Source organism: Argiope bruennichi, chromosome 8 (genome assembly GCF_947563725.1).
Source record: "Argiope bruennichi chromosome 8, qqArgBrue1.1, whole genome shotgun sequence".
Taxonomy (NCBI): Eukaryota; Metazoa; Arthropoda; class Arachnida; order Araneae; family Araneidae; genus Argiope; species Argiope bruennichi.
In genome coordinates, this window is record NC_079158.1 from 55,475,052 (window position 1) to 55,498,965 (window position 23,914).

The window sequence follows — 23,914 nt, forward strand, 5'->3', positions numbered from 1 at the left end:
ATAAAAATATATTCCTTTAATTAAAAACACATGTGTAAAAAACACATTCTTAATTCATTACTTGAATGATAAAACATTGCAAGGCATGGATAATCATTAATAACTAACCTGTTCGTTCAGTTGTGATGTTTATTTTAGCTCCTTGCATTAATAAGTCATTGATGATACTAACTGATCCATCATCATCATCAACCTCATCTTTCAATTCTAAAAGACCATTTACTCCACTTCTGAATGATGCTAACATTAAAGGAGTTAATCCACCTAAAAAAAAAAAAAGTAAGACTAAGACCTCGAAAGAAGTGAAAAATGTATTATATTGACAAGAAAGCTAAAGTTCACTAAGAAAACAAAATTTTAATCACATTGTTTTTAATTTTTATGTATTATAACACATTGAATTATTTCAGATTTAAATTAAATGAAATAAAGTCCATACCTGGTCCTCTGACATCAACATCTACACAGTTTGGATCCATATCATTATCTCCTTGTGGAGGAGTCAATGCCAAGATATCTGGATTTCTAATATCTGCAGCATCCAAATGTTGCTGAGTCCAAGGCCTAGGATCACTTTCATCATAATCATCAGTGGTCATTACAGTATGAGTGTCACCATAGCTGGGATTGGGTGACCTATCACTCTTCATTCGTTTCATTGGTGGATGATCCATATCATCATCACTCCACTGGCTATCAGGTGGGCCAGAACCATTGTCCATAACTTCCAAATGGTTAATTGAACATTGCTTGTGAAGATTTCTAGACAAACAGAAGTAAGTATTAATTTTTGATTGAATACAAATGTATTAAAATAAAAAATGAGTTCACAAAAAAAGTGAATGACTATATTTTGACAAATTCCAATTCATATAGATTAAACATTCTACTCTATAGCAAAAATCAAAAACTTTAATACATTATTAAATTTTGTTATAATATAATTATAATAACAAGAAAATCAATAATGAACTAATAAAACTAAAAAGAATTTGCTTCAAGACAATTTCAAGGCTTATTATAACAAGGTTTTAAGGTTAAGAAAATGGAGAAAAAAAATCAGGAACCAAAAATACCTCATTTCCTGTCCATCAGGTCCACGACGCCTGGAACGTCTGCGCTGGCCACTATTGTTCCTTAAGAAACCTTCTGGAAACCATGTTATTCCTCTAGCTCTTTTACGTTGAGAGTTAACCAACACACCAAATAGAACTGCAAGCAAAGCTACAACAAAGAGCCCTGTCACCATATACACCATGTTCGAGTGTGTTCCAGCAGAAGTACCATCTCTTTCATCAAATCCAGACTCCTGAATTTGCCCAATTGGAAATACAGTAGACAAGGCATGGCGTGAGTGTGCAGCAGCAAGAAACTGTGCAGCCTGAAAGTGTATATGAAACAATTATAAATTATTGAAAGGCTACATACGGAAATTGTGTAAAATGAATATTTAACAACTAGTAACATTAGATAAATGAAAAAAAAAAAAGCAATATTAATTTACCTTTTTGGCACTGTCAAAACATTCTCCATCTAAAAGTTTGGAACACCTTCTGTTGTCTATTTCCAGATATACTTGAGTACTGTTGACAGAAGAAAAGAAAAATGATTTAAATGTATTTTTCATAGATTTTAAGAAGGTTTTTTTTATTTAAATTTATTAAAACCCTTTATATAATTATGCTTCTTGCATAAGCAGCTTTTAATACATTATTTCTATTAATTCAATTTTAAACTAGGCAATAATGTATTATTTCTTGACAAAAAAAAAAGGGAAAAGAATGAAATATAAATTTTATATAAAAATTATAAAGCAATAATTGCAATCTATTCTACAAAATTATTCTCTTGATATTTACTCACCCTGTGCTTCTAAAAGGTCTCATAATAGAAGATTCGACATCTTGAGCTCTCCAAGGATATACCATGGGACGATTGTTTTCATCCATTTTTAGCCTCACATTTGTTCTCAAAGCATGGCCAATTTCTCTCAAGAAGGAGATGCTGTTGTTTAGGAATACCTGGGCAAAGGGCAAAAGGATTAACTTCAATGTACAATAACATTCTTAAATTAATATTACTTTTTAATATATTATCTTTGATTCACCTCTTAAAAATATTTTATTTCTTTTTAGCCCATTTACAAAAATTACAGAAGAAATGGTCAAATATTATATTAGTTTTATTACTATGCAGAACTAAATTTTGTAAAAAGGTTGTACATAGAGGAGGCTTTTTTCAAACTATGGTATATCACATTAATTTTAGAGGTACAATTCTGACACAAAAGTTTTTAAATAAATACAAATCATTACTCCCTGTGGCATTTTGTTTTATCGTTATTAATCAGCCTCCTTCATTATAATTAGTCTTGATGTTTAATACCCACTAATCATCATAATATATGATATATTTGTACTTTGTTAAAATGTAAAAGTTTTATTCAAATATAATTAAACAATACCACTTAAGTGTTTCATTCTATAATTATAAAAACTTCATTTATGATGCACTGATTTCCACTCATAAAACTTTCTTAGTAGGGCATATATTTTTATATTCTTATTGATATAATATGAAATTTAGAAAGTTTGCATAGTTTTTATACTGAGATACTCTGAAATTGAAACAATTGTTATTTTTAAAACTTTAAACTTTCACAAATGCTAATAAAAATTACCTCTGGTTCCATTAAGACAACCAGGACTAATGATCCAGCAGCCAACACAGGAGGATCAGGTTCACAATCTAAACCATCCCAATTGCATTCTTGATTGTTACAGCCATTATCACAATAACCATTTCCATAATTTCTCAGGCAATATGTATCATAATGTTCACTAATAAAGAAACAAATATTAAATCAGTTTTATCCACTATAAAAGTATTATAGCTAAAACTAATATTTAATTATTAGGTTTATATTTTATAATTTATACATACTTGCAAGGCATCAGTAGCTGATCACAGTCAAACCCATCATATAAACAATCAATGTTGTTACATTCAACATTACATTGACCATCTCGGAAAACATCCCAACATTTAATGCCAGCTTTGCAATTCTTCCATGGATTTATGCCTGTGAAATGCAAATAAAAAGTTAGAATTATTCTATGTCTACAAATTGATTTTTTTAAATAATTTGTTCATAATTTCCTAAGTGTAACTCAGAAAAACTTGACAACTGAAATTACAATTCTAAATTTTTAAAAATTAATGATATTAAACTAGAACTATGATAAGTAGTATTATGTATTTATTTATAAATTAAAAATTGTCAAAACGGAAATAAAAGTCTCTTACCTAGAGAACAATCACCACCATCAAAATTACAGGCATAGCTGTTACATTCTTCATCACAAATATTATTCCTTGCTTTCATTTCACAGGAGTTGGCCAAGCACATCTTCTTTTCTTCCTCTAAAGATTTCTGGATATTATCTTGAGGTGTGATGTCAACAATTCCACCACCAAATGTTGAGTCATACACATCACATCGTAAGCCATTCCACTCAGGTGGGCAATCACATTCATATGTGCCTACATCCAATAAAAATATAAATTACCAGAAAAAATAAAAAAGGAAAATCAAGGAATAATTCACTTTTTATATTTCTCGAAGCAGTCTATTAGTTTGTAGTTTCCTTTTTTACTTCGAGCAAAATTACAATATTTAATTCAACTGAGCATCATGCCTTAGGTGATCATTGTTAACATCCATAAATACACTAACATTTTCAAAAGAAGTAATGAAATTTAGATGAATACTCATAGCAGAATAGATGAAAGAAGTTAATTCTGACTTAGCAGCAAAACTATCAATTTAACTTTGGCTATTCAACTTTGCAAGTAGTTTTGTGTTGTGCATAAATATAATTATTTAAGATCAAGGATTTTAAAAAATGAATTCAGAACTTACCAATTCTATCAATGCAATCTCCACCATGAAGGCAAGGTGAAGATAAGCAGTCATCTACTAAATCTTTCTCACAGTGACGCCCTCCCAATCCTTGAGGGCAAGTGCAAGAATAGCCATGTTGGTTAGGTTTACACTGACCTCCATTCTTACAAGGGTAACTAGCACATGTAGTATTAGTAACACCACAAGTTTCTCCCCAGAAGCCTTCAGGACATATGCAAACTGGTGATCCATCAGGACTGTAACTGCAAACTCCACCATTTAAACAAGGATTTGTAGCACAGTAGTTAACTTTCAGTTCACAGTGTCTTCCCATATAACCTAACTTGCAATCACATCGGTAGTCATTTATTAACTGAACACAATCTTGTGTTCCAGGCCTTTTACATGGATCTGATAGACATTCATTAACATCTCCTTCACATCTTGGGCCTACATATCCAGGTTGGCATTGACATTCATAATGCCCAATTTTGTCGATGCATTTACCATCATGATGACATGCACCTTCAAAACATTCATTAACATCAATTTCACATAGTATTCCCAGAGTACCATGAGGGCAAGAGCAAACATAGGCATTGATTAAATCATGGCAAGTTCCACCATTCTGGCAAGGATTAGGGTCACAATCATTAATATTAAATTCACAGTTCAAACCTTGGAAACCAGGTGCACAATCACATGAATACTGACCAATGAGATCGTTACAAGTTGCACCATTCTGGCAAGGTTGTGAGCTGCATTCATTGATTTCATGTTGACAATAGCTGCCTTCATAACCGTTTGCACAAATACATTGATGGCTATTTCCTCGATTTTCACAAGTCCCTCCATTCTTGCACAAATCTTCAATACTAATTCCTTTTTGGGCTGCTGCATCAGAGCAAGATACCATTGATACATCACATAACATTCCAGTCCATCCAGGTTGGCAGGTACAGCTGTATGTATTATTGAGTTGCATGCATGTAGCACCATTCATACAGGGATTGGTACTACACCAATCAACAAAGTTGTCGCAGTGTAGTCCTGTATACCCAAACGGACAATGACAGGTATAATGGCCAATATGATCAACACAAGTTCCTCCACTTTGGCATGGTTGTGAATCACATTCATTTATACGAAACTGACAGTTTGATCCAGTATAGCCAGGAGTGCACAGGCAATTATAACTATTTATTGCATCTATGCATGTACCACCATTCATGCAAGAGCTTGATGTGCAATCTTCATCATTTGTTTGACAATTTGTGCCACTGAATCCAAGAGGGCAAGTACAAGTATAACTGTTGACATAATCATTGCAAGTAGCTCCATTAAGACAGGGAGCATTAGCACATTCATTGATGTCAGTTTCACAGTGATTTCCACCAAAGCCATCAACACAAAGACAAGTATATTCTCCAATGCCATCTAAACAGGTCCCTCCATTTTGGCAAGGGAAAGATGCACAATCATCAGTATTAATAAGACAGTCCCTTCCTTCATATCCTTTGGCACAAACACATTTATATGAGCCTTTTGTGTTCACGCAAGTTGCCCCATTACGACAAGGAGATGAAATAGCACATTCATCAATGTCTTCATCGCAAAGATGACCTGTATAGCCTATTTCACAAGAGCAGACAAAGTCTAAATAATTAGAAGATGGAGTACACTTGGCATTATTTTTACACTTATTGGGAGAACATGGATCCAGTTCTGTATCGCATCTTAAACCAGTAAAGGGTACCTCGCACACACATTGGTAAGCATTGACTAAATCTATGCATGAACCTCCATTCAAGCAGGGACTGCTTTCACAATCATCAATATTTGTTTCACAATTCTGGCCACTGTATCCTGGCAAACAGGAACACTCATAAGCTGCAAGGCGATCTTGACAACTTCCACCATGTTGACAAGGGTTGGACTGACATTCGTCAATTTCTGCCTCGCAACGGTGACCACCATAGCCTAAAATAAAAATATATGCAATTGAAAAAATTGTGTGAAAACATCATAATTTACAAATTAACTATAATAATTTATAAAATAAATATCTTACTCCTAGATGGAATCTAGTAATTGATAAAATTATCTTAAAGTAAAAATTCGGACTTTTGGTTCCCATAATGATATACCAGAAATATGAAATACAACAAAAATCATTTTTTCATAAAAGCAAATAGAAAATAAAATTTAAAAATAACTACTAAATACCTTCAATGCAATGACATTTGAATTTGTTGACTTCATCTTCACAGGTACCTCCATTGAGACATGGATTGCTGGCACATTCATTTACATCAGATAGACATCGTGCATCAAAGTACCCTCTAGGACATTCACATTTGAAACCATTAATCAGATCTGTACAAATTCCTCCATTTGCACATGGATTGCTAGCACATTCATTGATGTTGGTATCACAATGCAAACCTATATAAAAATAATTTTTACTTATATTCTACTCTTTCAAAAAACTGAATAAACACACAGAGTAAACAAAGTATGTATGGATTTCATTTTAATAGAAATTAATTCACAACTTACCAGTGAAACCTGGTATACACTGACAAGTATAAGAATTGATGCCATCAATACATTTTGCACCATTACGGCATGGATTGCTGGAACATTCATTAATGTTGTACTCGCAGTTTGTTCCAGATGTGCCTGCTCGACATCGGCACTGATAACCATTCACCAGATCCTCACAAATTCCTCCATGTTGGCAAGGATTGCTAAGACATTCATCAATCTGGGTTTGGCATAGAGGACCTTTATAGCCAGGATCACACATGCATACAAAGGAGTTAGTTCCATCAATACACTGCCCATGATGGCAAGGTGATGACAGACAATCATTAATGTTAGTCTCACAATTAGTACCAGTAAAACCTGAAGAAGAAATAACAATCAAAATAAACACTTACAATGCATACAATGGAAGTCAAATGCAATTTAATTTCATTGAAGAATTATATTTTAAGTATCTGTATCAACTTTAAGCTATACTAAAGAAAAGGAATATCTAACAAATACAAATATTCTGGATAACAAAAATTATAGTTCAGAAAATATTCTATACTCAGAAAATAATAATTTACAAAAAGGAACATTCAATGTATTTCAATTAATGTTTTATTTCTTTTGAATTAGGATTTTACTTACCAGGATTACAATGGCAAGTATAGCTAGCAATACCATCGGTACAATTGCCACCATTCTGACAAGGATGTGTAGAACAGTCATCTTCATTGATTTCGCATTTCTTACCAGAAAAACCAATGGGGCATAGACACTTGAATGCATTGATTCTATCACTGCAAATGCCTCCATTTAGACAAGGATTTGGATTGCATTCATCAATGTCGTCCTCACAGTGAGATCCGCTGTACCCTAAAATGAGCAAAGGAAAAAATCTTAGCATGTTTCCTCCACGTACAATGAAAAAATTCTATTTACTAATTTATTTAATTGGTGAGAACATTAACTAGGAGAAACATATTGTATTTTATAAAGAGAAATCTTGTACAATTTTCTTCACTTAAAAAAATAAAACTAATTCTGAATAAATATTTACATGCATTACAGATTTCCACCTATTCTCCAATAACAGAATCAAAACCATAATAATTATACTTTTAAAATGAAAAATAACCATAAGTTTTTATATGAAAAGAAACTGAAGAGAATTTATAAAATAGCTTCAAAAAATTTCTTTAAAAACTTTTTTCATATTTATATATATATTACAAAGTTTGTTAGCTGAAATTTTTTTTTTTTAATGTTCATGCCAGAAGGTACCAGTTCTATATGATTGTCTTATTTTAAATATCAAACAGCACTTACAAATAAATAAACAAAAATATATGAAAACTATAATAATAAAACTGCAAATAGAGTGCGAGTGTGTGTTTTGCTTATTTCTCTTTCTTTGTAGCTTTAATATATGTCTGAGTACAGACCAACCTTAAAAAATAAAAGCCAGTAGCCAAAATATTGGGTGTTTCCCGTTTGCTTATGACCCGACGATGAACCCCCGCTACCAGTTTTTTTGGATAGACACCGCAATTTTTCAAGGTTGCCGCAAAAGAAATGAAAAATTTGCATCGCCAAAAAAATCGCCAAAGACAGAATTTTTTGCTGAACAATACTAAATTAAAGAGAGACGCGGTACTAAGCTTCAATCTAAGCATCCATCCTTTTTTTTTTTTTTTTTGTAAAATTACTTAATTAAACACCTAAAAATTATAACTTTTAGTCCACAATTTTTTTTTCAAAAAAATTTGCGCGCTTAAACTGTGATAAGTTGATAATGTATATGATTAAATTACTCAACAATAATTTTTTGAGAAGACGAAAATGGAAGTATTCCGTGTTTGATATAAATTGATTCAGGAACCACCATTTCTAAAACGCCGGGTTTGTCATTTCAAATCACTTAAAAACATTTTATGTGATCTCCAACTTTGTTACATAACATTCGATAAAAATAAATAAAAGGTGATAAAAAAAATCCTTTTCCATCTTCAATAATTCATTCACGAAATAATCAAAAGTAAATTTTCATTTTAAAACGATTTCCCAATGAACAAAAAAAATCAAAGACAAAAATGCATCTTCAAAATATTTAATTCATTAGAAAATTTAATTTATATAATATATATAACTATTTTGTTGTAAATGGCGTTCAGATTAGAATTTAAACTTTAGAAACAAAAGTTGAAAAGAAAGAAAAAAATTTCCAAAAGCGTTATGCTCCTCAAATTTTCCTTTCATTGAAATACAAAACCCAGAAAAAATAAGACACTTTTTATAAATGAATATAGAACATATAAATGAATATAAAAATTAAAAGTCGCCAACAACGATGAAGTAGCCATTCCTGGTAGCAGTTCCGAGTTATAAGATCCGCTTGTTTTAATAAGGAGGCCATCGAAGGAGCTTTCACAGTAGGGTGGGAAAAGAGGGGAGTGGTGATAGAGGGGGTTAAAGACTGGTTTTTTTAGATCGGACCTCTGACCCACTGCTGACGAGCAGTGCTGCGGCCATCTGTTGTTCTGGAATGCGTCTTGCTGTTTTATAACGGATAACAATAAAAAAACGGAAAAACTCGGCAGTCTTAATTAATTCTAAGATTTTTATGCTCTAGAACTATTGCAAATGTAGTCACACCAAATAAATAATAATTCTAATCAAAACCATACTAAGCCAGAAGATAATTTATTTTGAAAAAAATAATTACTTTCTTTTTTTTTTCTTTAAAATTTTTCCTAATTTTTCTTTTAAAGAAAAGACTTCATTCTATTTGACAATTAAATTTCAAATCTGTGGGGGGAGATAGCATCAAACTTCAACTACAGGGGGGGGAGAGGAATTCATAAAAAAAAAAAACTAAGGACGTAATAAAATATATTTTGCTTTAGTAGAAATCATCTGGTAATTGAAAATAAAATCATTTTTGCAAAAGGAATTAGAAACTCGATTCTAGACTTTTTTTTTAAGTAAAAATTATGCGCATTCGTGTCATTGCGGTTTTTGCCAATCATTGAAAATGCTGCAGTTAAGATGTTTTTGAAACAACAAATCACAGAATCTTGCTGAAATTACACCTCCAGAAAATGCTGCTAAGGGGAGAAAAAAAAAAAAAAAAAAAAAAAAACAGCAACTAACCTGGCATGCAGACACAACGAAAGCCACCTCTTTCATCAAGGCAAGTTCCTTCATTTTTGCACGGATTCGAATCGCATTCATTTATATTTATCTCGCACCTAGGTCCGGTAAAGCCTTTCGTGCAGTTGCAGTGGAAAGAACCTGGAGTGTTAACACAAGTTCCTCCATGTTCACAGGGGGATCCTAAAGAATTATTTAATATACATTAGGCATCACAATTTACATCCATTAAAAAAACATACAAGATGTAGGACTAAAACATACCTTCTTCGCATTCATCTACATCTTTTGTACAATCAACTCCTTTAAAACCGCTGGGACAGGAACAAATGTAGGTGCCATCAATAGGACTAGTGTCGCAAATGGCACCAACATGGCAAGGATTACTAGCACAGGCATCTTCCAGATGGCAAAGTAGACCTATAATACAAGAATATCAATTATCTACTAATCCAGTAAGATTTCAGGCAATTAAATTCAAGAATCTTCATGAATAAATTACGGAAAAACACTTGAAGCATTATCTTTACCTGTTTTCCCAGGCGCACACTGACAGTAAAAAGACCCAACTCTGTCGTGGCAGGTAGCGCCGTTGAAGCAAGCTGCACCAGCGCAGTCGTCAATATTTTCACTGCAATCATCACCAGACCATCCATTTACGCATATGCACGAATAACCACCAACGGTATTGATGCAGGTAGCACCATTCTTACAAACGCTGGGCCTCACAGAACACTCATCTACATCTTTGCTACAATAAGAGCCTATGAAAAAAAAATTTCAATTATTAATACTGATTTTCAGATGCAGTAGCTTTAATAAAATTTTTTCAATATTTTCACCACAATAATTAAATTGCCAACAGTCAAAATATTTATGAATAAAGATGAAAATTCTTCTAATGATATCATTATTTAAGCAGAACAAGTAATAGTTCAAATGAATATTCTAATGTTATTTAAGCAAAACAAGTAATAGTTCAAATGAATATTCTAATGTTATTTAAGCAAAACAAGTAATAGTTCAAATGAATATAAGTTCTCAATTAAATATTTGAACATATATTTTCAATTTATATATACACACTAAGACAATAATTACCAGTATAAGTTGGTGGACACTGGCATGTGTAACTGTTGATGCCATCAATACATTTAGCTCCATTCTGACAAATATTACCGGGACAGTCATCAATATTTACTTCACAATTAGTACCAGTAAAACCTGAAAGAAAAAATAATATTTTTATATATTGGGCAATTATTTTCAGTCAACAATTCCCAACGATCAAGAAAAATTAAATAACCGAATTCCTAACGTCAAGAGAATATAACGAAGAGTTAAACAAGATTATGCAATATTTTACAGTAAACTTTTGATCTCATATTACTATCTAAAAGGAATATAATGTAAACATAATTGTTTGTTAGTAAAAATCAAATACTTACCTTCGGGACATGAACATTGATAACTAAGGGCATCTAGTGCTTTGCATGTACCACCATTTTCACAGGGGCTGGGTTCACAAGGGATATACTGAGATTCACAATTTTGACCAGTATAGCCGGTTTCACAAGTACACCTGTCAAGTTAATATAATGTTTTCACGTCTTTTTCAAATACCAATTAAGAGCAAAACTTACATATTCCATAAATTGCATTATATTAAGTTAGAGGTATCAAAGAAGGAAGGCATTTCATTAACCTACCTATATGATCCAACAGTGTTCACACATCGCCCGTGTATGCAAGGATCTCTCCCACATTCGTCAATATCAGTAGTACATGTAGGCCCACTGAAACCTTCTGAACAGGTACATTTATAGTTGTCTTGCCTAGAAACACAAGTGGCACCGTTCCGACAAGGTCTGGAAGAACAATGGTCCAACTCTTCACAGTGACGACCTGAAGGAGAAAAATAATTCAAACAAACAATTCACATAAATAAATTGGGGAAGAAAATCCAATGAGTTAAAACTAAAATATACTCTAAGGCAACTTAATATACTGTTCAAGAAGTTATCATTAAAAATTGGCGGATTATATGTATTATTAGTGTGAGAATTTTTAAACAACGAGTTTAAGAATTTATAACAAACAAGAGCTGTTATCCCTTATTTTCAAATAGGGGCCTTCATATTATTAATGCCAAACAAATTCTATGCATCATATTTATATTAATAATGCATATCAAAATTCACTTTATAAATCAGTTTCCTTAATTTTAAACAATCGAAAGGCTAAATTTAATGAATTACTGCAATTTCTACTTTAGACAAAAAAGAACTATCATTTAATAGGGTTTAAAATATCCCCACAATGTCTAGGGCAAGACGAGGGAAATGGCACATTGAAAAACAACCATCAGTTTCCTTCTACTACTATTACTTGAGTTGCCTTTTACATTTAAGTTTCTGATGCATCGGGAAACATAATAATGAAACCAACCTCGATATCCAACTGTGCAAGAACAAGTGTAGTTGTCCAAAGTGACTAGATTGCAAGTTCCTCCATTTTGGCAGGGATTACTATCACAGCTGTTGGGGACGGCGATCTCACAAAGCGAAGCGGAATAACCGACAGGACAGGAGCATGAGAATGTTGGTGCATTCTTAGCACTTAATCCGACATTACAGGTACCGCCATTTTGGCATCTAGGTCCAGGGCCGGTAAAACATGGGTTCATGTGCTGACAATATTGGCCAACGTACAAGTCGGGACAGCTGAAAAAGAAAATTTCATTAATTTAATGCAATTTCTTGAGAATGTAACTATTAAAATAAGAAGCAAAGTTAAATAAAAGAGTTGAGTGAAATATAATAAAAGGTATAAATTTAGTTATATTCGCATTTCATTACGAATGTGAGAATTCTTCAGAGAAAATACCGCGAAGATATTTTGATTTGAATTACATAAGAATAATTTTTTTAATTTGGTACAATTACGTCAAATAATGCTTTATTAATATATAATTATTAGTCTAGTAGTCCCCATAAAGTTTCGGACATTATATATTTTATTATCAACGCTTCGATTTATGTTTACCACTATACCCTCCCCTCCCAAAAATGTGGTGCCATACAATTTTTAAATATTCAATAGGCAATATTCTAATAAAAGCATACACGTAGATTAAATTTCCACAATTTTGCCACAAAATTATTCATTTTCTTCCGAAAATAGTTATTCAGAGTTCCTTAAAAATTAATTCAAGTAATTAAATAAATCTGAATTACTTGTCAGATTATTATTATTCTTTTTAAAAAAAGTGTTCGCCAACCCTAAATCAATTCTTTAAAATTTGGTTTTTCGAGCAGATGGTGCTAAGCAAATTTTTCAATTTCATTCCATTTTTTTAAATCAAAGTAAAAAAAAATTACAAATAATGGAACACATGTTATAGACAGACCATCATCACCTGTTGAAACTGTAACATTCGGAGTTTCGAATGAAGTTTCTAATTCAGGCATTGTTGAAAAACCCAGTTCTAAATATGAATAATCGCGAATCACAAAGCGTTTTGGGTGAACTGAACTCTCGACCATCGAAAACGGATTATATATAACCTCATATACATGTTCTGGGTGGCATTGTGTACTCCTCCAAAGCAGTTAATGCTCTTCATCCACAAGTGGTACCGCGGGAACAGGTGCTCAACTTTGGAAACAGAAACACTGAGAGAGAACAAAATATAAAAAAAGAAAGGATCCTGATCCCAATCTGATGAAGGAAAGTCAGATTCTCGAAACCGGAACGCTAACAATAACATCAGCGACAGTTCCGCTCGAGAGCACGGGAAACCGCTATGATATGCCATTGTTACGCGAGTTGCGCGGTTAGGTGCTAGGAATAGTAGGAGCCCCCGTCAACTATATAAAGTGTTACGAGAGCCTCTTTTGAACATTGTCAGCCATCTGGGCAATTTTCGATACACTGTGACATATGGCACACACAGGATCATAATTATTGATTATGAATTTCATAACTGAACTCTGAACCTGTGATACTGCTTAGAAGTTATGCACTCAAGATTAAACAGAAGAGTGCTATTAATCTGCAAAACAATGGGGAAAAGTGCTCATTTTAATATATATAAGATGAACATATTGTCGTACAGAAGCAATGTCGTACAAATGAGCACTTCTTTCTTCATAACAAGTTTTATCATTTTGAAGATATTATTTTCTTGAAACATTCTTCGAAATTTTAACATAAAATCCCTTTAATTTTCTTTTTAATTGAAACTTTGCTTTCATTAGTATCAATTTATAAGTGCTTTAATTTATTTACCAGCAATTCATTTAATAATACCTAATTCGCAACATTTTCTTGAAATGTTATTAGGACAAAAGCATATTAAAATATGTGATGTTTTCAATCTTTTGATAGATTTCCAGAGCACACACTGCGTTAAAAGGGAGGTTATTAAGATGAACTGCTTGTACAATTAAACACAATGATTCGACGGAGTCAATGCGATACTTATAGCTTTTCCTTAAAAAACTAGTAATCTAAATTTTTAATATCCTAAACCACTTTTTAGAATGATGTAAACTAACAAATGCTTCATTTCCTTTATTCTTCATATAAGCAACGGTTTGTAACACTACATATTCGAAAACATAAATTTAAAAAATAAATCCCCTCCCCCCTCCAAGTCTCAAAAACGGCGCCACTTCAAAAAAAAAAAAAGTCGAAAAGAAATGTTTGGTTCTAAAGGTGCAAATTTCGAATCTTCCAAGACAGATAAACAAAAACAAACGCACCTCGCATCTAATTTGGAAAAAATACAAGGCAGAACAAATCCCAAGTCAAAACAAATGGGAAACTACTATTTTTTGGGGAACCAATTTCGAATGGCTAGCAGCAATGTTTTGCCTCCGGGCATCGGGATGGAAACTTAGATAAACGCTTCAAATTGCGATGAGAATGGACTTGAGGACTCCGAAAAGACAGCGACTAGAGATAAAAACTGAAATTTGCAGTACAGAAATAATGTCCTTGAAAAGCAGTGACCACTCATCTCGTTCATTACTCGATCCACTGATGCGAGAAACAACGATGAAAACTGCATAAATGCTGCTTTGGCTCCGAGGAATCAAATGATAAACATTCTAGAAACATTCATTTCATGAAACTTTAATGGATATCATAACAAAAAATTAGATAAATAAAAAGCTAGCCTATTTCAAGAACGTATATGGAAACAACCACAAATTATGTCTTGCAATCAAAATATTTCTATCCGAAATTCAAAATCCAGTGAGTTAAATTTTCTAAATATTTAGAGAATAATAAGCATGAAAAATATTTTAATAAATTATAAAAAGTCAAATGAGAGAAGAACAGAAAAGTACATCACTATAATAAGAATATCAATTTGATGAATCATTAATTTAACTATCGTTGAATGAAAGATACATTGGAAATAGGGATTGCAAAATCGGACCAAAAGTTCTATACCGGTATTCTTTAGATCTTAATACCGGGATACCGGTTTTAATACCGATAGTAGAAATTGTAGAAAAAGAAAGAAAACACCGAAATCACTGGTATTACAAAATTGTAAAAATGGTTCGAAATACCGGTATTCGGTATCCTGGTATACCGCTATTGCAATCCCTAATCGGGATCATTAAATTGATTTTGGAAATTAAAAGAAAATTCAATAGACTGTTATATATATACGCTATACCCCACAACAGAAAACAGATGTTGCTTTCACTGCAACTGTAAGCTATTTAGAATCGAAATATTAAAAAGATAACAAGAACAGGAGAAATTATTCATTCTATATAGCAGTTATTTTCTTCTGATCCAAAGTTATGCATTTCTTGAATTTGTAGGACATAATTGTTACGAGTAATTTTCATTTTTTAAATTTATCCTGTGATTAATAACAGGATGATGTTATTAATCACTACTGGTAGCTTTCACCTCTGGGGTTCATAGAATGCTGAATTATAGAAAAATGTAAACGAATAATTACACACTTTGCTAACTACATTTGACAACGAATTACTTAAAATGGAATTTGCTTTCATATAAGTTCCAAGCAATTAATTAATTTATTTGTCGCATCTAAAAACATTCACGGCATTAAAGTTGTTAAATTGCTTTTTTCACCTGGCAACACGAATTTAATTCAGAATTGTTCCAAAACTTATGTTCGTACATGCGTTCCTTATTATCAATGTGCTGTTATACTTCTTGTGAATCAATTAAAATAATTAAAACCAATTTCTATAATTCATTAACTTGATTTAATGTAAATTCATTAATACATTTTTCAAGAATAGAGCATCTGGCATTCGATTTAGAAATAAAAATAACAATAAAAAATTATCACGTGATAATCTACAAAAAACATTTGGAAGGTGGACTTTTGTAAAACAGATATAAAGTTTCCGTTCGTATTTTCACACCGGGAAAAAAAAGCAAATCAACGCTGTATTAAACAAGAATAACAATAGTTATGATGCTTGGCAAAAACCACTGAGAATCAGGCACGCCCGCCTTTCGCATACTCTGACAGACAAATAGAGAAGCATACGCAGGTGGTGGACATGCGTCGTTTGTTGTCATAACCGTTATCGGACTTTTCCTTCTTTTATTTTTTAAATCCAAGACCAAATAAATCAATGTGCTTAATATTATAATTGGCGATTTCCTTTTTAAATAATCAAATATACTTCTTTTATTTTTTCGTGCCAGATGCACAAAATGGAACCTTATAATTCTCGTATCATGAATATTGTCAGATGCAACACAAATATAATTAATTAAATGCAAGCGATTTCCAAGCAAGTTAGATGCCATTTTAAAACAACTAATAAACATTCAACACTCTGTTTAATATAAGCCATTAAGATTTCGCTCCCTATTAAAAGCAATATTATTGTTAGTTAATTAATTGTTTAGCCAATTTAGGATATATGAATATTTTTTTTAAAAAAATCAACTTTATTTTTTGCGGGGTTTTTTTTTCTGAAGGTTAAATAAAAATAATAAAAAAAGATATTACTAGATAGGAAGATACAAAATATATTCTAAAAAAATAATAAATGCCATTGAACATTTATTGAACATTTTCAAAATACAAACATTTTTTTACTGATCAATCTTTATGTCAGAAATCCCATCTCAAATATTTAAATGTAAAAATGCTCAACCATTTGGTTAAAATTTAATATCTTATTTTCAGAAAAATAAATCAACATTACTTTTCTGATAGTGACAATCAAATTTTAATTCAAAATTAAAACCTCCAAATTATATAAATGTTCATATTTCATTTCAATAAATAAATAATAAATTCATTACGTTAATCAATGGAAAGTTTTTACGTATTAACAACTAATTAATTATCCTATATTGTTAAGCAATCTCAGAATTTAAACTGAAGTATATCTGAAACATATAAAAAAATGTCGAAATATTTATGACTTTATAATTTATAGGTAAACTTTATCCATGCTTTTAAAAGCAAAAACACAACATTAAGAAACGATTTTTCATTTATTTCCAAATTCAGTTCTTGAGAATATAGATCAAATTTTCCATAAGCCTGTGCTTAGTGTTTAATAAAAAATACTTTTAAAAAATCAAAAATTCAGATTTCAAACGATTCCCCTAAGGATCACTCATTACGAATTCTGTTTTATTCCCTTGCCGATAGATGTCGCCCTCGTAACAGCAGCGCAAAGAAGGGGAGGTCACATACCGATACGCAGACGACTTCCTGCCGAAGTTTTCTCTTGGGAACGCGGTTTGCTTCAACGCTCCCTGCACCTGCTCTCGCCGGATCACATCACCACATCCCCTTCATATAATTTTTTTATGCATTATGGCAAAAGGGCTAAGATGATGACGCGAAATCAAACAGTCATTTGAATACTTTTTACATATCTCTTGTATGTTAGCATTACATATCTGTCACTTTGCATTCGTGAATTTTGTCACAAGTGACACTTTTTATATTCAGTGCGGGGAAGTTGGCTCAAATAAGATTTTAAAAAAGGAGTACAGTTGATTCATATAAGATTAAAAATATATTAAAGTTAAATTGCTGAAAAATGTATGATAGTTTAATTTGTTGGATTTACTAGAATTAAGACCATCGAATAAATGAAAGCAGGGTTAAAAAATACACAAAATAACCTCAAGAAAATACCTCGGAAGTAGATCTACTTTATTCGAATTCCAACATTATTTAAGTTCCAGATCTAATTAGTCGAACCAAATTTTAAGTATTAATCATTCGGTATACAAAAAATACAAGTATATTGTAAATGGAAGAGAATAATACATGTACTATAGTAACGTGCCCATAGCACTGGGAAACATTTAATTCTAAATTTTCAAAACTAAAGAAAAATATGAGGAAAATAATTCTCATATAAGAATTAAACATTACGATTCATAATATAATAAGTATGAATACTTTTAACCCGTTGCACACCCGTGGTTAATCATTCTGCAGGATATAATAGTTTCATTTTTGTCAGATAACGATGATAAAAGCTGTATAATAAAAAATAAAAATTTAAAATCAATTTTTAGGGATTAAAACAATTCTCAGCATTAAACGGACATACACATATATAATATTTGTATCTTGGAAAAATACTAATGCGGCCAAGTATTATTTTTCGGAGTGCAAAGGTTCAAAGTACGAAAATAAAAACAAATTACTGTTAAAATTTATTTAAAAACCACTCACACCTTTAAAATAATAACAAAACTGTTTTATTGCTAAGAATGAATGCATTTTTCAGCTACCCCTTTTCTTCCCCCAATAGAGAGCGCAGTAAACAACCGCCAATCCAACGATTAGTTCTGGAATAAAATTTAATTTCCAAACGATAATCAATCAGCAAGAGGAAGCATCGATGCCTAGCGGGCATTATTCACCAAAAACAACTGACCAAACGATAACACAAAAAGAGCAAAATAAATCTGCTCTGGAATAATTTTTAATCTTCATCGCATTCCGCGAAGCAAGGCAAAGCCATTCTCGAAAACTCATCTTGTGTTATTAGCAGAGTTATCAGAACGAAAGGAGGAGGGTAAAAAGAAGGAAGGGGGGATGGCATTCAAAAGGAACGCCGTGGAATTCGACGTGTTCGTGAGAAGAAAGCATCCGAAAACGATTCTTCTTGAGGTACGGGCTTGAGAAGGGAGCGGAGTTCTTAATCACCATTATAAAGAATAGCAAGGGTGATCATTTCTCGTTGAAGTTCAAGAACTGTAATAAGAATTGAAAGGTACGGAGGTGCCAAAACGGGGAGAAGGATCTTGCTTCATGACAGACGGTGTTATGCGGATTTCCCAATGGTGGATAAATTGGACACCTGAATTCAACATGAAAAAGAAAGCAAATAATAATTTGGATAAAAAGGATTCTGGAAAGAAATGAGCTACCGTTGCTCTTAACCTTATTGAAAAACATTCTTACCTAGATTGCATATTATAATTTGTTGAGGCTGCCACAATATAATTTACACACTTCCATCTCGATTCTCCGTAAGTTTTTCTTTTCCATTCATCTCAAAATAAGGCTCAATTTAATTTTAGTGAAAGTTAAAGATAAACAACTGACTCCCGAATACGCGCGTTTCGTATATACTACCGTACTTAACACCATTAAAAAAAATTAAGTTAAAGATAAACACCATTTAACTATTGCAAATGGGGAAGATGAAAAAAAAAAGTACAAATTGCAGAAACGAATTGAATGGCAATTTGATAAAATTTGAAATTCTCCAAAATGGGGGGAGGAAAACATTATGTTTATATTTTATACAATTGATAAAATATTTTATGAATGAATCTAAAGGCATATTTTTAAGTACCTTACTGCAAGGAATGTGCCGCTTTTTCAATTATCGAAAGAAAAAAAAAATCGGTATTTTGAATGAAAAAACATTTATTGGTACATTTACGTTTATCTGATCTTTCTAAAATAAAATTAGGATGGATTGTTTACTTTCATTCTTTCATTTTTACGCAATTACTCAACCGACTGCTTTAAAAGTAGGAGGGAGGGGATAAAATGAAGATGAATTGAATATTTACAGAAGAAAATTGTTCTGGAAACAGTGAGTGTCTTATTGTTTTTCTCTTTCTATTTAACCCGATTTTTGTTAAAATTTTCTTTTAAAACTCGCTTAATTTAATACGCTAAAATACTCGCTTTAAACAAGTCATTTTGGAATAAATTGTTTTGTATTTTGGAAACTGGAAGAAAATTCGGCAAGATAATTTGAATTATAATTACAACACAATCAATATACTAATATATCGAGAAATAACGATGTATGTTTGACGATATATCATGATAATGAAGCTCAATCACAATCCAACTCCATAAACTGCTTTTGCAATAAATACCAAAAGAAAGAAAATCCAAGAATGATATAATTACCTAAAAGTAATATCTACAATTTATGGTGCTCTTTTATGGCGCCAACCAATACCAGTTAATCTGAAAGTAAGCATTAGTAATAAAAACTTTCTTCCATAAAACACCTTCATTACTGAATACGCCTGTTCCTTATACTTCTCCAATATAGTCCAATTTCACTTTAATTGTTCAAACTGAAGGCAATAACATACATGGAACGTATCCGAAGCATCATTACGGTATGTCTTCACAAAAGTTAAATTGTTCGGAAGTCCAACTCAAAAGAAAAGCTATCCTAATAAATCAAGCATATATCTACGTCCTTCTATTGACCCATTAAAGCAAAGAGAAAGTTACGACCTTTGAAAATATCTTTGGCACGGAATTTATAGTTCCCTCTAGTGTCCTGGGGCAAAGAACCCTAGTACAAAGCACCGAATCATCCTTAGGGCAGGGGGCAGTGCATTCATGTGTGGTAATGGCGCCTTCTGCCGGTATACAAACAGAATGGACTGCATCCCCTTTACCCATCCCTAAGTCAAATTCTCTGAAATGGGGAAGGAGGCCGTTGTAAACACTCGAGACTCCCCCTACCTCTTGCAACTTACAAAACATTCTTGGACTTCCGGGAGTTAAGCCGACTGGATGGTTCCGCTCTTTTGGGATTTTGTAAGACAAACTTACAAGACACAAATCCAATACTGACAAACAAAAATGTCATCCAGTTACTAACTGTTACCTACTGACTGAAATTTTTTTTAAAATGCATTGTAAACTGTATTGCATAAACTACGTTATTAACAAATTGAATTTCATTTTAAAAGTATAAAGAATTTTTTAAAATGCAATCATTTTTACTTTTATCTTAAGCGTCCTTTTTTGTATAAAAAAAAATTTGGTTGATTCAACCTAAAGACAAAATACACCCCATTTCGAAATTTTATCGTATTATTTGGATACATATTACTTGTTAGTATTCGGTTATAATTATTATATCATTTGAGCTCAAAATAAGGAAAATCTTAAACTGGCTGGAGAAAACAAGTAATGTTAAAACTATTTGAAAATTTTCAAATGATCGATTTCTAAATCCTGTTAGCAAACCAAGCTCCTAAATTTTTACTTTTATACAAATATACTGAATTGCTTTGAATAAATTAATGGATATAAATATCTTGGCTGGAAACTTGTTTTCATCTCTAATTTACACTAAGCGTATGTTATGAAAAGAACATTTGATGTTATTGTAACAACGACAACAAATAAGGCAATAATTGCAGGAATACATATCGAATATAAAATACAATTTATATTTATCGAGATTCAATCTGATTTAAATTGACCATAATGTTTTAAATACTCTATTACGTCCTAAATGGAGATGATTTCCCTTAGTATGATGTAACAATATCTTCCACGTAAATAACATAATTAGCAATCCTTATAAATCGTGCGTGAAAATGCATATGAAAGACAATTACATGCTCCTGCGATTCTTGGAGACAAAAGATAAAATTTTAAACAAAATTTTATGCGCTTGGCGTCGATAATCGACGTAAAGCGCACGACGATTTAAATCAAAATCTATTCAAATATATAATTTCTAAATACACAAGAATCATAATCGCGACTTTTTCGCAGAATTATATACTAAGTGGCAGTGTTTTGTAGTATCAACCTGACTTCTGCTAATTACGAACTTTAATAGCAATTTTTGTATAACTAAATTTCAAGCAAAATTCTTCTAAATAATGTTTGAAACACCACAGTTTATTGAGATTCGATTATTATCACAAGAACAAAAGAAAGAGATCTAACCACAAATACCAAGCATCTTAACTGGTATAAACCATGAAAAAACCACACCTGCCTATACTAAACCATCGAAAATTTTCCCATATCGTAACCTAGTCATACCACACGTGGGGACGTTCATACATAAGGTGGTGGATAGAAATCACGAAATGAACATACACAATTAGCCTTTCCACTTCCAGCAGAAGAGATTCTTGGTATGCACGCAGATGGAAAGACCAGAAAAAGTACGGAGAAGGCAAAAAATCCGAGGAGGAACCTGGCGCAACAAGTTCAGAACAGACGCCAGGTGTTCCACCGCGGTGCCATGGCAGCTGCAACCGCGGGGAAATTTCTTCACGACCTTCTTCGAGGCCTTGCCGAGTAGAACACGCGCAGGTGGTAGGGTTGGAGCATAATTTTGCGTTCATATAGATCGACACGAATTCACTGTTTGGTCACTTTTTCCTTATATGGATATGTCTAGAGTCGAGTTAAGACGAGCCGAGAATCAAAGCAAAGTTATGTAATTAAATAAAATTTATTGTTTAATTTTTTTTTAATTTGTCAACATGAATATGTTTTGGATCCTTAAAAAATCATTCATACATTGAATATTTGTACAGGGTGTCCCATAAAGTATGCAGCGTTTACTATTTACAGATTCTGATAGAACACGTCAAGACGAGTATTTTGATATATTTGTAACCGTCTAAACGGACTATGACGCTATATTCGTGGACCCCACAAGTTATACATCATGATACTCGTCTGAACGTGTTCTACCCGAATCTGTAAATATTAGACGCAGCATATCTTGTGGGACACCATGTAAAATGGACAGTTTAAATTAATAGGCCGGTGATAAAACTGCTACGAGCGATGTATGAATAGTCTGTGTGTTATTTTATTATTTCACACATGCTCCCTGGATATTGACGAGTTTCTAAAGCAATAAACAGTTTTGAAAGGGGTTTTTTACGCTGTTCATAGAAAAAAGAAACTTTATATATTTCGTTTTCATCTTTTTTTTAATAATAGCTTTTTTAAAGGTATTAAGTATCTAGATATTCTGTATAATTCATGTAAAAAATGTGTGAAATATAAAAACAAAACTGTGTAAATGACAAATGAATTGACACTTTAATAGAATGTTTTACAAAAAGAATTGAGGGGGGCTGGTTAATATCATCATTCTAAATTTCAAAAAATGAAATTAGTTATTAACTTAATAAGAAATACTTGAAAGGCAGGAAAATGCCCCAAAAATCAATACATCCATGAAAAGCCTTTAAATAAAAAACGGCGGGAATATGGGAGATGTCCGCTTTCAAGGACTGTTTAAGATAAAAATGATAAGCAAATAGCTTTGGAAGAGACGATAGATAAAAACCTAAATTAATAAACATAAGAGGAGTGCTTCAATCAACGTCAAATAACATTTTCATTCATTATAAAAAATTATTTTTAAACTGTAAGAAAGAATTTCTATGAAAACCTCAAAGGAAGAAAAGAAACTAAATAATAAATAATCTCGAGAATTATTTCTCATAAAAATAAAAGAGTATGAATAGTTAATAGTGAAAAAAATTTAAGAGCAAAATTTTAAAAAAATCCAAAAAGAAATTTAAATAAAATGTTAAAATACAAGATAATATTTTTGCGGGAGGGGGGGGGGATAGGGCCCTAAATCAAATTTCTACTGTAAAGAAAATGGCAGTTAAGAAATGGTGAAAATGTGCAACAAACAGACGAAAATCGCATGTTCTTTTTTATAGCTTTGCGTGTCAAATCAACATAACTTGCTTGTCAATCAACCTTTATCAATATTTTAATAATTATTTTTAATTTTTTTCAAGGTCTGCATAAAGGTAAACCCGCAAGATGCATTCACCACAAATTATAAAAATAAAATAAATGTGGAAACAGATTTTTGATATCAGCAATTAATCTGAAATATTAATGCGAAAGTAATAATAAAAAAAACTAAGCATCAAATCGATCAAACGATTTCTCTCAAAATACATTTAAAATAATAATAATAACCAAGCTATCAAACACCTGTTTTTCATTTCAAACAGGAAGTGACAAAAATAATCAAAGCTAATTCGAAAGCAGAAATGTGA

The 23,914-nt window shown here is 31.9% G+C and overlaps 1 protein-coding gene across 1 annotated transcript in view; it reads right to left on the minus strand.

The window, feature by feature from the left end:
- The window catches only part of LOC129980557 (neurogenic locus Notch protein-like), a 60,001-nt gene that overhangs the window by 3,113 nt on the left and 32,974 nt on the right, over nucleotides 1-23,914 (minus strand). Inside the window, exons 3-21 of the mRNA XM_056090908.1 lie at nucleotides 12,038-12,312; nucleotides 11,299-11,494; nucleotides 11,038-11,171; nucleotides 10,691-10,813; nucleotides 10,120-10,353; nucleotides 9,854-10,009; nucleotides 9,590-9,772; nucleotides 7,085-7,312; nucleotides 6,464-6,811; nucleotides 6,131-6,349; nucleotides 3,923-5,884; nucleotides 3,307-3,543; nucleotides 2,944-3,082; nucleotides 2,681-2,840; nucleotides 1,864-2,021; nucleotides 1,505-1,583; nucleotides 1,077-1,381; nucleotides 440-762; nucleotides 109-264 (exon numbers count right to left, since the gene is read on the minus strand). Coding sequence (XP_055946883.1) covers nucleotides 109-264; nucleotides 440-762; nucleotides 1,077-1,381; nucleotides 1,505-1,583; nucleotides 1,864-2,021; nucleotides 2,681-2,840; nucleotides 2,944-3,082; nucleotides 3,307-3,543; nucleotides 3,923-5,884; nucleotides 6,131-6,349; nucleotides 6,464-6,811; nucleotides 7,085-7,312; nucleotides 9,590-9,772; nucleotides 9,854-10,009; nucleotides 10,120-10,353; nucleotides 10,691-10,813; nucleotides 11,038-11,171; nucleotides 11,299-11,494; nucleotides 12,038-12,312 — 5,615 coding nt within the window. The remainder of the gene's footprint in view (nucleotides 1-108; nucleotides 265-439; nucleotides 763-1,076; nucleotides 1,382-1,504; nucleotides 1,584-1,863; nucleotides 2,022-2,680; nucleotides 2,841-2,943; nucleotides 3,083-3,306; nucleotides 3,544-3,922; nucleotides 5,885-6,130; nucleotides 6,350-6,463; nucleotides 6,812-7,084; nucleotides 7,313-9,589; nucleotides 9,773-9,853; nucleotides 10,010-10,119; nucleotides 10,354-10,690; nucleotides 10,814-11,037; nucleotides 11,172-11,298; nucleotides 11,495-12,037; nucleotides 12,313-23,914) is intronic.